Source organism: Oncorhynchus mykiss, chromosome 20 (assembly GCF_057628025.1).
Source record: "Oncorhynchus mykiss isolate SJ-2025 chromosome 20, ASM5762802v1, whole genome shotgun sequence".
NCBI lineage: Eukaryota > Metazoa > Chordata > Actinopteri > Salmoniformes > Salmonidae > Oncorhynchus > Oncorhynchus mykiss.
Window position 1 is genome coordinate 13,698,411 of NC_143041.1, and position 13,875 is coordinate 13,712,285.

The window sequence follows — 13,875 nt, forward strand, 5'->3', positions numbered from 1 at the left end:
GACTTTCCTCTGACACCGTCTAGTATAGAGGTCCTGAATGACAGGGACCTCAGCTCCAGTGATGTACTGGGCTGTACGCAATACTCACTGTAGCGCTTTGCCAATGGATGCAAAGTAGTGATGCAGCCAATCAAGATGCTCTCAATGGTGCAGCTGTATACCTTTTTGAGGATCTGAGGGCCCATGACAAATCTGTTTAGCCTCCTGAGGGGGAAGAGGCGCCTTCGTGCCTTCTTCACGACTGTGTTGGTGTGTGTGTACCATGATAGATCCTTGGTGGTGTGGACACCAGGACCTTGAAGCTGTCGACCGGCTCCACTACAGCCCCGTCGGTGTGGATGGGGGCGTGCCTTGGCCCTCCGTTTCCTGTCGTCCACTATCAGCTCTTTTGTCTCGCTGACGTTGAGGGAGAGGTTGTTGTCCTGGCACCACACTGCCAGGTCTCTGACCTTCTCCCTATTGACTGTCTCATCGTTGTCGGTGATCAGGCCTCCCACCGGTGTGTCGTCAGCTAACTTAATGATGGTGTTGGAGTCATGCGTGGCCACGCAGTCGTAGGTGAACAGGGGCGTACAGGAGGGGACTAAGCACGCACCATTGAGGGGCCCCCGTGTTGAGGGACAGCGTGGCGGATGTGTTGTTGCCTACCCTCACCCCCTGGGGGCAGTCCAGGATCCAGTTGCAAATGGAGTGATGAGTTTGGAGGGCTCTATGAGGGTTAACACTGAGCTGTAGTCAATGAACAACACTCTCATGTTGGTGTTCCTCTTACCTAGGTCTAAGCACATACACCGACACACACACACTCAGACAACATCACAAGGACCGCCCCTTGGATCAAATTGTATTTTTGCAAATTGCATCTCCAAATTGTATATCTCACAACTCATATCTGGTATCTAGGGCACCAGCAGCATTACAGATGATGCCATAATATTAGTGTATTATAGTGACATATTGTCTGTTTCAGACTGTTTCGCCTGATAGACCAAAAAGAAGTGGAGTGGTACAGAGACTGTACACGGAGAGGGTGATCACTCTGTGAAGATAAACAGTGCTATTTATACCAGTCAAGGATGGGTATGTCTGGTTCTCCCCATGCCCATCTAGGCCCCGTAAACACATGCATTCCACAGGGCTTCAGTGTGGTCTGATACACACACACACACAGGCGCACGCACACACACACAGGCAGGCGCACACACATACACAGGCAGGCGCACACACACACACAGGCAGGCGCACACACACACACACACACACACACACACACACACACACACACACACACACACACACACACACACACACACCCTCTTCAGTGTGGTCTAATACAAAATACATATCATCCACCCAGTGAGAGTTTGTCAGAGCGGCAGAACTGTTTGTTCCCTGTTTTGTTCCATCTTCGTCCTTTGTCTTTCTCTCTCTCTCTATTGCACGGTCCCGACCGGCAAAATTCTATAAATGTTATGCATTTTGTTGTCTTTCTCTCTCTCTCTATTGCACGGTCCCGACCGGCAATATTCTATAAATGTTATGCATTTTGTTGTCTTTCTCTCTCTCTCTATTGCACGGTCCCGACCGGCAAAATTCTATAAATGTTATGCATTTTGTTGTCTTTCTCTCTCTCTCTATTGCACGGTCCCGACCGGCAATATTCTATAAATGTTATGCATTTTGTTGTATTTCTCTCCCTCTCCACCTTTCTCTTTTCTCTCTCCTTTTTATGTCTCTCTCCATCTCTATATCTCTATGACCAGTATCCAGTCGAAAGCAGGTACATTCATTACAGTTGTTATTAAGATATGCACAGTGAGTGAATAAACTGAGAATGGAAGTGCCTAAAGAACCCAAATCTCCATTTCGCTAATCAAAGCTAACAAATCACTTTCTTCATCTCTGTGTGTGTGTGTGTGTGTGTGTGTGTGTGTGTGTGTGTGTGTGTGTGTGTGTGTGTGTGTGTGTGTGTGTGTGTGTGTGTGTGTGTGTGTGTGGGTGTGTGTGTGTATGCATGTGTGTGTGCGTGCGTCTGTGTGTGTGTATGCTTGCATCTGTGCATGTGCATGTGTGTGCGTGCGGATGCACGCATGTGTGTGTCAACCTTGCATGTGTGTGTGTGTGTGTGCGTGTGTGTGTACCTGTCAGACCTGATTTCCAGACCGTCTAGGAGAGAGAGTCGGTAATAAACTAGCCAGCCAATCAGCCTTAGGCCTACACTTGAGGATGCAATGGCCGCAAAACTAATCATTTCTCTACTTGTGATTTCCATACTCATCTGCCTGGGGATTTTGCAGCTAAACCCCTAAACCTCTGACTCAGAGAGAGGATAGGACTTATAATAACAGGGTGAAAACAGTGCTGACCATTCAGACAAAGGATAGATAGAGGATCTAGCTGCAATGTCTCCCATTGGTTTTAAATGAGCGGGTCAATGCTTGTTGTTTAACTGTTCATTCCTCTGAGGAAGGTCTTCAGCAGGATCTGAGTAACAGGTGAATAAGAGAATAGGTTATGTACAGTAGAAACCAATGGGAGCATTGCATCATCTACTAATAACACACCATAAAGTAATCACAGAATAAATCCACGGCACACACAGCTAAAAGCCACAACAGGGAAACAGTGAACGAGGGCTCAAATACAACAAGCATAGCAGCTCAGAAGTTAACACAGATTCTATCAATTGGTCTTAACCGACTTGCCCAGTTAAATAAAGGTTCAATTAAAAAAACTGCCTCAGTGAACAACAAACATCAAACAGCTGTGATTGGACAAGCTCAGCAGAGCCTCAGCACAGGGCATTGTGGATATCCAGACTCCACACTTCCCATCCCCATTTGCAATTGAGTAGACCAGAGAGGAAGGGAAGGGTGGAGAGGGGTAGGGGGAAGGGCTACTTGGTGGTTTGGGCTGGTAGTAAACTTCTTTCAAGTCATGGTGGGCACACAAAGCATTGTGGGTACCCAGTCACCCCCCACCCCTCATCCTTGATGGAGTGAGGGATGGGGAGGAAGGGCAGTTATAGCTTCTTTTCTCTTGCGTGACGGAGTTAGGCACGCAGTGCCTGGGTGTGTGTGGTACTCTGCATATTTGTGTATGAGATAATCATTGTGTGTGTGGTACTCACAGCGGGCCCAGCACTAGGCCAGGGGACCATCTGAGTCTCCTGGACCCCTGAGACCACTGTAGAGAGAGGGACAGCCCAGTAGGGCCTGTATGGAAGGGACCCTAGACAGGGCTGAATACGTGGGTGTAGACAGGACCATAGCTGGGGCCTTGCTCGGTACCATGTCCGTGACCAAGGGACCAACCTGACTCCCATATCTCCTTTCTGGGGCAGAGGAACGAGGTTGAACCGTAAGGTGACTGTCTGACACATAGTGTTTAACCGTTAGATGACCATTTGAGATGCAGTGTAAGGTTCAACCCTAAGCTGCCTGTCCGTAAGCTAACAAGCCAATTTACCTGGGGCAGAGTGAGAGTTGAGCCTCATTTCAGATGACTGGTCACTAATGGGTCTCAGGCCTTATTGTTTAAGAGCTGGTTGCTGCCTCTGTATCGTTCTGAGTTGGCAGTGAGTCTGATACTCTGAGTGTTTGCAGCCCAGGCCCAAGTGTTAAATATGACCGTTTGAATCAGATTAAGCTCTGCTCTGCTATTGATCTGTCTCTCACAGGAGTAGCCATATTTATTGGCTAATAGTCATTCTGTTGCTGATAATCATTCTGCTGTTCACAGCCTTTAAAACCACCAGCTGGACACGTTGAAACTCTGGACTTTTACGGATGAGCACAAGTCCGGAACAGAATGCACTGATCGACAAATGAATGGATGAACAAATAAATGCATGAATAATAGATGTATTGAAGTGACCGAGCTAAGTTGTGGCCCTTCGGTTGATTTGATCATCCATCTTGATTATTTGAACAACACATTTAACATACTGTAGGCAACTGTAGGCAACTAGGGATAGCAGTGCTCTTCCACTCCTTATCAATCGCTGCGCCAAGGGAGGCATTTGATTTGAAAACAACAAAGTCAGAAGAAGGAACAAGGAGCGGGAACAGTATTCCATGGGGAGTAGTTCAGCAGCACAGAAATAGAAGACGGGTATGAAATGGCTTGTTTACAAATGGGCAGGCCAATTTAGGCAGACGCTAGGGAGAGGGAGGGAGGGAGGGAGGGAGGGAGGGAGGGAGGGAGGGATAGGCTAGAGCAGGCCTGCTGATAATAGGACCTGATAGAAAATAATAGACAGGTTCTCAAAAGAGAATCTCAATTAAGCCACTATAAAGGTGTGAATGGAGAAATGTGTGAGTGCGCTTTTGGAGGGGGAAGTGTGTATGTGGGAGTGTTGATGGAACTTCACTTGACAAGGCCTCCAGTCGTCTCTAGTAGTGTTTCCAGACACAGCTGCTTCTCCTGGCCACAGGTGCAGATGTGACAACCAGGTTTCGATTGGCTGCCTGCACGACTGAAGACTGTGTTAGCCCAGTGCATAAGGCCTAAGCTTTAGCTCTGGGTGCTAACACAAAGGCGTCATGTTCACCGAACCACCTCCAATACACACAAACAGATACAACTACAGGAAGTACACAGGACAGGGAGGCACGTCCACACAGTGACAGGTTGGCTACAGGGTCAACTACTACAGACCAAACAGAGCAGACTCTCCTCAAACTCCCACTCCCAGGGTTAGCTATATCCTCTTTGTTAGCCTCCGTAAAATATTTTCCCGTTGGTTCTAACTGACTGAACTGAAGCTTCTCCTCAGTCTTAACCCACATCCTCTCTCCTCTAGCCAGATTAAAACAGAGAGGCTTAACCCGGAGCGCTCTTTAGGGACGTTTCTACTGCAGCGCTGTAGCTTTAGCCTGGCTACTCTTGGCAGGTTTCTAGTGGGCTTGTTTGTTTGCACCCCGAGGCTAAAGGAAGGAACCAGTGGACCTGAGGAGAGAGAGAGATGTCTGAGAGGACTCTGCTTTCCAACAGAAAAACAACCAACTACCAAACAACCGCCTGATACTACAGTTAAGACGGTGAACACACACACCGACTGAACACACACACACACTGAACACACACACTGTCAACCTGGTTAGTCTCAACAGCCGTGGCATCGTGCAGAGGGGTGGTGGAGGGTAGAGAGACAGGGGGAGCCTGAGTGGGAGAGAGAGAGAGGGAGGTGAGAGAGGGGGAGGAGGTGGGAGCACATTGCAGTACAGTACATACCCCTGACCCTATAGGCAGTTGAATAACGCTCAACTGGACATGCAAGTCCTCTGTCGTAGGCACTTCCTAAAGTGGAAGTGTGTGATGTTTTACCGCAGGAAGAGAGGGAAGCAGAGGGATAGAGAGAGAGAGAGAGAGAGAGAGAGAGAGAGAAAGAGAGAATAAAAGAGCAAGAGAAAGGTAGGAAGATAAGAAAGGAGAGGCATCGCAGCAGCAAACAAAGCAGAAAGAGAATTAGGTTGATCAGGTAGAGATATATAATGTATATATTCCGCCACATGCTAGAGAGACACAGACACAGTAGAGAAGAGAAATCCCATCAGTATACACTGTAGCGACGCTCAAACTCCAATCATAGCAGAATGCAGTTAGCATTAGCAGTAGCAATAGCACACAGGAAAAATGAGCTCAGCTCAATGCCATAGCATATGTTCTTGTGTGCAATTATATGCATTTTAGCCATGAGTTATACATTAAGTCATTCAGTCACTTATGAGTCATAAGTGGAGGGTACACAGCACAGCACACTGTAACAGAGCCCCCCCCCCCTCCCCCAATGTCATCATGTCCAGCCATTTGTGGGGACAGGGAGCGACGAGGCGTGTATGTATGTGTGTCTGTGTATGTGTGTGTGTGTACCAGGACATGGCTCCAGAACATAACATCTCTCATCCCAACTCACGTCATTCACCCGATCGTTACCTAGCAACCCTGACGCACTGCAAAGTTCGGGCAACTAAAAATAAACTCTGTGTTTGCAGAAAAGGATGTAAGAAAAAACAGAGTGAATGAATTTGAGGAGGAGAAGAAGACAAGGAGAGGAGGAGAGGAAGAGAAGGAGAGGAAGTGAAGAGGTGGGGAAGTCGAGGCTAATGCTGCGGCTTAACAGTTTTGGACATTAGGCCTCGGGATTGGGGAGACAGTGTGTGTTAGTGTGTGAGTGTTGTAATGTGGAGTCTACACTGGTGAGCTGATAATACATATCATCCTAGATCTGTTCCAGGTCTCTGTTTAGGGCCAGATTCCAATTTGCTCCGTTTTTTGCTTGATTCTTTCCAGTGTCAAAAAGTTATCTTTTTGTTTTCTCATCATTCGGTTGGGTCTAAATGTGTTTCTGTCCTGGGACTTTGTAGGGTCTGTAGGGTCTGTTTGTGAACAAAGCCCCAGAACCAGCTGGCTGAGGGGAGTCTTTTCTAGGTTAATCTCTCTGTAGGTGAGGGCTTTCTGGTGGAAAGTGTGGGCATCGCTTCCTTTTAGGTGGTTGTAGAATTGAACAGCTCTTTTCTGGATTTTGATAATTAGTGGGTATCGGCCTAATTCTGCTCTGCATGCATTGTTTGGTGTTCTGCGTTGTACATTGAGGATATTTTTGCAGAATCCTGCATGCAGTCTCAATTATGTGTTTGACACATTTTGTGAATTCTTGGTTGGTGAGTGGACCCCAGACCTCACAACCATAGAGGGTTATGGGTTCGATAACTGATTGAAGTATTTTTTTGCCAGATCCTAATTGGGATGTTGAGTTTTATGTTCCTTTTGATGGCATAGAAGGCCCTTCTTGCCTTGTCTCGTAGATCGTTCACAGCCTTGTGGAAGTTTTCTGTGGTGTTGATGTTTAGGCCGAGGTAGGTGTAATTCTTTGTGTGCTCTAGGGCAATAGTGTCTATATAGAATTTGTATTTGTTGTCTTGGCAACTGGATATTTTTTGGAACATCATTATTTTCGTTTTAGTGAGATTTACTGTCAGGGCTCAAGTCTGACATAATCTGTGCAGAAGATCTAGGTGCTGTTGTAGGCCCTCATTGGTTGGGGACAGATCTAGGTGCTGTTGTAGGCCCTCCTTGGTTTGTGGACAGAAGCACCAGATCATCTGGAAACAGTAGACATTTGATTTCAGAGTCCAGCAGGGTGAGGCTGGGTGCTACAGACTGTTCTAGTGCCCTCACCAATGCATTGATATATATGTTGAAGAGGGTGGGGCTCAAGCTGCTGAAGAGGGTGGGGCTCCCTGTCTCACCCCCACGGCACAGAGGAAAGAAATCTGTGTGTTTATTGCCAATTTTTACCACACACTTGTGGTTTGTGTACATGGATTTTATAATGTTGTATGTTTTTTTCCCCAACACCACTTTCCATCAATTGGTATAGCAGACCCTCATGCCAAATTGAGTCAAAGGCATGAGAAGACTTTGCTTTTGCGTTGTTCTGTTTGTTTATCAATAAGGGTGTGCAGGGTATATCATACGGTATTTTGGTAAGAAGCCAATTTGACATTTGCTCAGGACATTATTTTCACTGAGGAAATGTTGGAGTGCTGTTGATGATAATGCAGAGCATTTTTTTTCAGAGATTGCTGCTGACACATATTCTACGGTTATTATCAGGCCTTTGTCCCAAATATTAAGGAAGATGCCAGAGCTGAGGATAATGTTGAAGAGTTTAAGAATAGCCCATGTGTGGTATATATATCTTTATCATTTTGTTTAGTATACCATCAACACCACAGGTCTTTTTTGGTTGGAGGGTTTGCATTTAGTCCTGTAGCTCACACAAGGTAATTGGATAATCCAGCGGGTTCCGGTACTCTTTAATATCTGAATATATTATAAGCTCTTGTTTTTTTAAAAATATATGTCAGAAAAGGTTTGAGAAGTGGTTAATCCATACATCTCCATTTTGGATAGGTAACTCTTCGTGTTGTTGTTTGTGTAGTCTGTTCCAATTTTCCCAGAAGTGATTTGATTCTATGAATTCTTCAATCACAATGAGCTGTTTTCTGCCATGCTGTTCCTTATTTTTCCGTAGTATATTTCTGTATTGTGTTAGTGTTTCACCATAGTGAAGGCGTAAGCCAAGGATTTTCTGGTTCTCTGTGTTTTTGGTTGGATAGGTTTCAAAATGTATTTCTTAGGTTTTTTCAACAAAAATTGAAATAATTGTTGCAGAGAGAAAAGCTAGTGGGGAAGGAGAGTCTTCCACTATGGAAGATTAAGGACTTTCTGAATATGAGGATCATGTCTCTGTCGAATCGGAGTCTGACAGTGAGTTGGAAAAAGAGGATGAGATTTACCCTCAGCCAGCCCCAGGACCAGCCTGTCAGCAGCCAGCCCCAGGACCAGCCCGTCAGCAACCAACTGAGCAGCCTGCACGAGGAGCTCATCAGCAGCCTGCATAAGGAGAAATATGGATGTCATTTATTTTTTTCTTGCCCAAGGAATGAGCCACCCCGCATGGCTGCCAATGTGATGTGGATGTAACCAGGGCCGACGCGGATGGCGGTTACTCATGTGCAGGACATAAAGTCTTCTTTTGAACAGTTCATCCCAGACACCATCCAGAAAATCATTCTGAACTGCATTAATTTGGAGGGACGGTGTGTTTTTGGAGAGAGATGGAAGGAGATGGACCAAACTCATTTACATGCACACTTTGGGGTTCTTATCCTTGCTGGTGTTTTCCGATCCAATGGGGACTCCACATAATCCCTGTGGGATGCAGAAACTGGCAGAGAACTTTTCTGCACAACAATGTCTTTGGAAAACTTCCACATTATTTCCAGGATTATCCGCTTCGATAACCGAGACACCATACCAGCTCGGCGGCAGAGGGACAAGCTAGCTGCAATCAGGTCAGTGTGGGACAAGTGGGTGGATCGCCTTCCCCTCTTTTACAACCCTGGGCCAAACATCACTGTTGATGAGCAACTTATGGGATTTAGGGGCTGCTGCCCCTTCAGACAGTACATACCGTCTAAACCCGGAAAATATGGGTACAAGATCTGGGCTGCCTGTGAGGCTGCTTCATTATATGCGTGGAACTTGCAAGTGTATACGGGGAAGCCAGGTGGAGGAGCCCCTGAGAAGAACCAAGGGATGCGGGTTGTCCTGGACGTGAAACGGGGACTCCGTGGCAACAACATCATATGCAATAACTTTTTTACTTTGCAAAAGCTGGGACAGGACGATGGTAGGAACAGTACAAAAAAAAAAGCCAGAGCTTCCACCTCAGCTGTTGAATACAGGCCTATCATTTCCTCTCAGTTTGTGTTCACGGCCCAGACTTCCCTAGTGTCCTACGTGCCAAAGAAAGGCAAAAATGTGGTACTCATAAGTACTCTGCATAGAGGTGGGAGAAGCTGCGGCCAAGAATATCAAACAGAATTTAGACAAGCCGGTGACTGGCAGCAGCAGCAACAGGATAACCCTACACTGGCCACTTGTGATATTCTTCAACATCTTGGACATCTCGGCATACAACATTTTTGTCATCTGGATGGCGTTGAACCCAGATTGGAACAGAGGGAAGCTCCAGAGGAGACAATTCTTTCTCGAAGAGCTGGGCAAGGCATTGGTTAGACCTCAAATCCAGAGGAGGCAACATATCCCAAGGACCCCAGCTTCTTCAGCCATCGTGAAGAGGGTCCAGGATGAGGATGCTGGTGCCCCATCCGCCTGTCCCACAGAACCAAAACCTCAATACCGGAAGTAAGTGTGATTGATGTTGTTGCATGTGTGTGTCCGACTCTCCTACCTTGGCCTGCTGTAACTATGTACAGATGAAGTTGGAACATACATACACCTTAGCCAAATACATTTAAACTCAGTTTTTCACAATTCCTGACATTTAATCGTAGTAAAAATTCCCTGTCTTAGGTCAGTTAGGATCACCACTTTATTTTAAGAATGTGAAATGTCAGAATAATAATAGAGAGAATGATTTATTTCAGCGTTTATTTCTTTCATCACATTCCCAGTGGGTCAGAAGTTTACATACACTCAATTAGAATTTGGCAGCATTGCCATTAAATTGATTAATAACTTGGGTCAAACATTTCGGGTAGCCTTCCACAAGCTTCCCACAATACGTCGGGCCTCCTTGCTTGCACACGCTTTTTCAGTTCTGCCCACAAATTTTCTATAGGATTGAGGTCAGGGCTTTGTGATGGCCACTCCAATACCTTGACTTTGTTGCCCTTAAGCCATTTTGCCACAACTTTGGAAGTATTCTTAGGGTCATTGTCCATTTGGAAGACCCATTTGACCCAAGATATAACTTCCTGACTGGTGTCTTGAGATGTTGCTTCCATATATCCACATAATTTTCCTACCTCATGATGCCATCTATTTTGTGAAGTGCACCAGTCCCTCCTGCAGCAAAGCACCCCCACAACATGATGCTGCCACCCCCGTGCTTTACGGTTGGGATGGTGTTCTTCGGCTTGCAAGCCTCCCCCTTTTTCCTCCAAACATAACGATGGTCATTAGGGCCAAGCAGTTCTATTTTTGTTTCATCAGACCAGAGGACATTTCTCCAAAAAGTACGATATTTGTCCCCATGGGCAGTTGCAAACCGTAATCTGGCTTTTTTATGCCGCTTTTGGAGCAGTGGCTTCTTCCTTGCTGAGCGGCCTTTCAGGTTATGTCGATATAGGACTTGTTTTACTGTGGATATACATACTTTTGTACCTGTTTCCTCCAGCATCTTCACAAAGTCCTTTGCTGTTGATCTGGGATTGATTTGCACCAAAGTACGTTCATCTCTAGGAGACAGAACGCGTCTCCTTCCTGAGCGGTGGCTGCGTGGTGCCATGGTGTTTATACTTGCGTACTATTTTTTGTACAGATGAAAGGCATTTGGAAATTGCTCCCAAGAATGAACCAGACTTGTGGAGGTCTACCATTTTTTTCCTGAGGTCTTAGCTGATTTATTTTGATTTTCCCATGATGTCAAGCAAAGAGGCACTGAGTTCGAAGGTAGGCCTTGAAATACATCACAGGTACACCTCCAATTGACTCAAATTATGTCAATTAGCCTATCAGAAGCTCCTAAATAATTTTCTGTAATTTTACAAGCTATTTAAAGGCACAGCAGTCAACTTAGTGTATGTAAACTTCTGACCCACTGGAATTGTGATACAGTGAATTATAAGTGAAATAATCTGCCTGTAAACAATTGTTGGAAAAATTACTTGTGTCATGCACAAAGTAGATGTCCTAACCCATTTGCCAAAACTATAGTTTGTTAACAAGAAATGTGTGGAGTGGTTGAAAAACAAGTTTTAATGACTCCAACCTAAGTGTATGTAAACTTCTGACTTCAACTGTATGTGAGTGAGTGAGATGTTAGTAAAATTCCTGAACTAAGTGTTTTTATCATTCTAGATTGCAGCCCTTTAGCAACAAGAAGAAGCACTACGATGTGTGTGGACCCAAGAAGGACAGGAAGACACAGGACACATGCATCAAGTGCAAGAAATACATTTGCAACAAACACAGTAAAACTCTGTCCCTCATGTGGTGTGTAGACCGGCCTTAATTTGTGTTAAATGGGGCTCATTTATAATTTCCATAAAATACTGTATGTAAAATTTGTCCCTCAAGTTTGTTCAGTTCAAATCAATAACCATTAATAGAGATGAAAACCTTGTTTCATTTATATTTGTTCAAGATAAACATGATTTATTCCACCTTTGTTTTGATTTTTGTTTACAAACAAATAGCGCTTTCATTGATAAATGTGATCTAGCAGAGGTAAATGGCAAATATGAACTATGTATGCTGCCTATATTGCTTGTAATTGATATAAGTCAACATCTAAGTATTTTTACGTAAGTTTTTATGGCTGTATTGTTTTAAAAATAATCATGTTGTGGGTCCATCAGACCAGAAAACATTGGGTGAAACTAAAACAAGGGTTTAAAAACAAGACTTGCATAGCATAAAAAGGCATGGTCACTTTTCCAGCTACCTATTGTACTCCATGTATGATTCAGCTAAGAGCTGTGTTAATTTCATAGCCACAGTCACTTCTCTCTGGCTGTGAAGAATATCTTCCTAAATGATGCATTCCTAACTGAGCTGCATGATGCCTGATAAAGTAGATGTTGAACATAAATAACTGTGCTACTCTGGACACAATGACGACCAGATAACAGACCTAGAAACCAGACTGTTGTAACGACTAATAACTAGAGAGCAGACCAATTAATCTGTTTTTTAAATACGAGTCTGTCTGCTCGTCTATCCTGTCTGTCCTTATCTCCTCCCCTCTCCTCTTCTCCTCTACGCTGTGCTACCTTCTTTCAAAGAGCACAAGACATCAAAGCACAGGTGCTGTCACAATTCCCGAGAAAGAAAGATGGAGATAATGAGAGAGGGACAGAGAGAGATGAATGAGCAAAAGAATCAGACGGAATGTTCAATTAAAACAAAGCAGAGGCCAAACAAGAATGATTTAGTTCTTGTCGAGACAACCGTTAAAGTCGATGTCTAGCGGGGCTGCTCAGAATACATTCTTATAGCAGAGATGAAACCTATGCTATCTAACTCTCAACAAAAACATACATTCATCCTTACTCTCTGTCTTTCTCCGTCTCTCTATCTCTCTCTGTTGTCCTATGTCTCGCCCTCTTTCCCTCTCTCAATATTCCTCTCTCTCTCTCTCACTCTCTCTTTCAGAGAAGAATCGTGGCTATGCGGAGAGAGAGAGAGAGAGAGGGAAAGAGAGAGAGAGAGAGAGAGAGAGAGAGAGAGAGAGAGAGAGAGAGAGAGAGAGAGAGAGAGAGAGATTTGTATTGTGTTTTATGAGTGGAGAGGGGATCAGATAGGAGCCAGAATGTGATTGTGATGTAAGCATATTTTCCTGATGATGGTTGACATCACTTCAAGTCAAATGTCGTTAAATATCGTTAAAATATGACAACTGTAATTATGAAAGAAGAGAGAGGGATGGAGGGATGGAGAAAGGGTATCGCCTGTCTGCTGAAGATAATGTGTAAGACAGGGGAGGAGAAGAGAACGGGAGGACATATTTTGGAGTAGAAAGAGTGACACAATTAGAGAATAAAACATATATTTAGGGTGAGTGTCAAGGTGGAGGAATATAAGATTTAAGATAATGTATTTGAATACATTGACACAGATGAATGGGCCAGCTCGTTTCCAGCTCGGTATGTGCCTGTGTGTGTTGTTTTGTGTACTTAGTTTACCTCAGTCTGGAAGCCTTCGACCAAGATGGCCACAAGCAGGTTGAAGAGGACGTAGTTCCCAAAGGTCATGAGGGCGATGAAGTAGAGAGCAGCCACTGGAGTGGTGGAAGCCATACCATTATACAACACCTTGTTCCAGTCCTCTTGAGTTAGGATCTGAAGGGAGCGAGGGAGAAATGTAGAGAGTGGAGAGATGTAGAGAGTGGAGAGTTGTTGAGAGGGAGAGATGTAGAGAGCGGAGAGATGTGGAGAGAGGAGAGATGTGGAGAGATGTAGAGAGTGGAGAGATGTGGAGAGATGTAGAGAGTGGAGAAATGTGGAGAGATGTAGAGAGTGGAGAGATGTGGAGAGATGTAGAGTTGTTGAGAGAGAGAGATGTAGAGAGTGTAGAGATATGGAGAGATGTAGAGAGTGGAGAGATGTGGAGAGATGTAGAGAGTGGAGAGATGTGGAGAGATGTAGAGAGTGGAGCGATGTGGAGAGTGGAGAGATGTGGAGAGATAGAGAGATGTAGAAATATGTAGAGAGTGGAGCGATGTAGAGGGTGGAGAGATGTAGAGAGTGGAGAGATGAGAGAGATGTAGAGAGTGGAGAGATGTAGAGAGTGGAGAGAAGTAGAGAGTGGAGAGATGTAGAGGGTGGAGAGATGTAG

At 44.9% G+C, this 13,875-nt stretch overlaps 1 protein-coding gene and 1 long non-coding RNA gene across 18 annotated transcripts in view; one reads left to right on the plus strand and one right to left on the minus strand.

Moving 5' to 3' along the window:
- Nucleotides 1-13,875, minus strand: part of cacna1g (calcium voltage-gated channel subunit alpha1 G) — a 199,397-nt gene that overhangs the window by 107,689 nt on the left and 77,833 nt on the right. For 12 of the 16 annotated variants that reach the window (XM_090212287.1, XM_090212295.1, XM_090212293.1 and 9 more), the window contains exons 12-13: nucleotides 13,224-13,379; nucleotides 5,098-5,163 (exon numbers count right to left, since the gene is read on the minus strand). In XM_090212287.1, coding sequence (XP_090068413.1) covers nucleotides 5,098-5,163; nucleotides 13,224-13,379 — 222 coding nt within the window. The remainder of the gene's footprint in view (nucleotides 1-5,097; nucleotides 5,164-13,223; nucleotides 13,380-13,875) is intronic. The other 4 variants (XM_090212291.1, XM_036956460.2, XM_090212290.1 and 1 more) reach the window with 1 other exon arrangement.
- The window catches only part of LOC149974398 (uncharacterized), a 270,502-nt gene that overhangs the window by 30,368 nt on the left and 226,259 nt on the right, over nucleotides 1-13,875 (plus strand). The window contains exon 3 of one of the 2 annotated variants that reach the window (XR_016489340.1): nucleotides 11,398-11,535. The exons of the other annotated variant lie outside the window; for it this stretch is intronic. This is a non-coding gene — a long non-coding RNA (uncharacterized LOC149974398). Of the gene's footprint in view, nucleotides 1-11,397; nucleotides 11,536-13,875 lie in introns of those variants that run through there. 2 annotated transcript variants of the gene reach the window in all.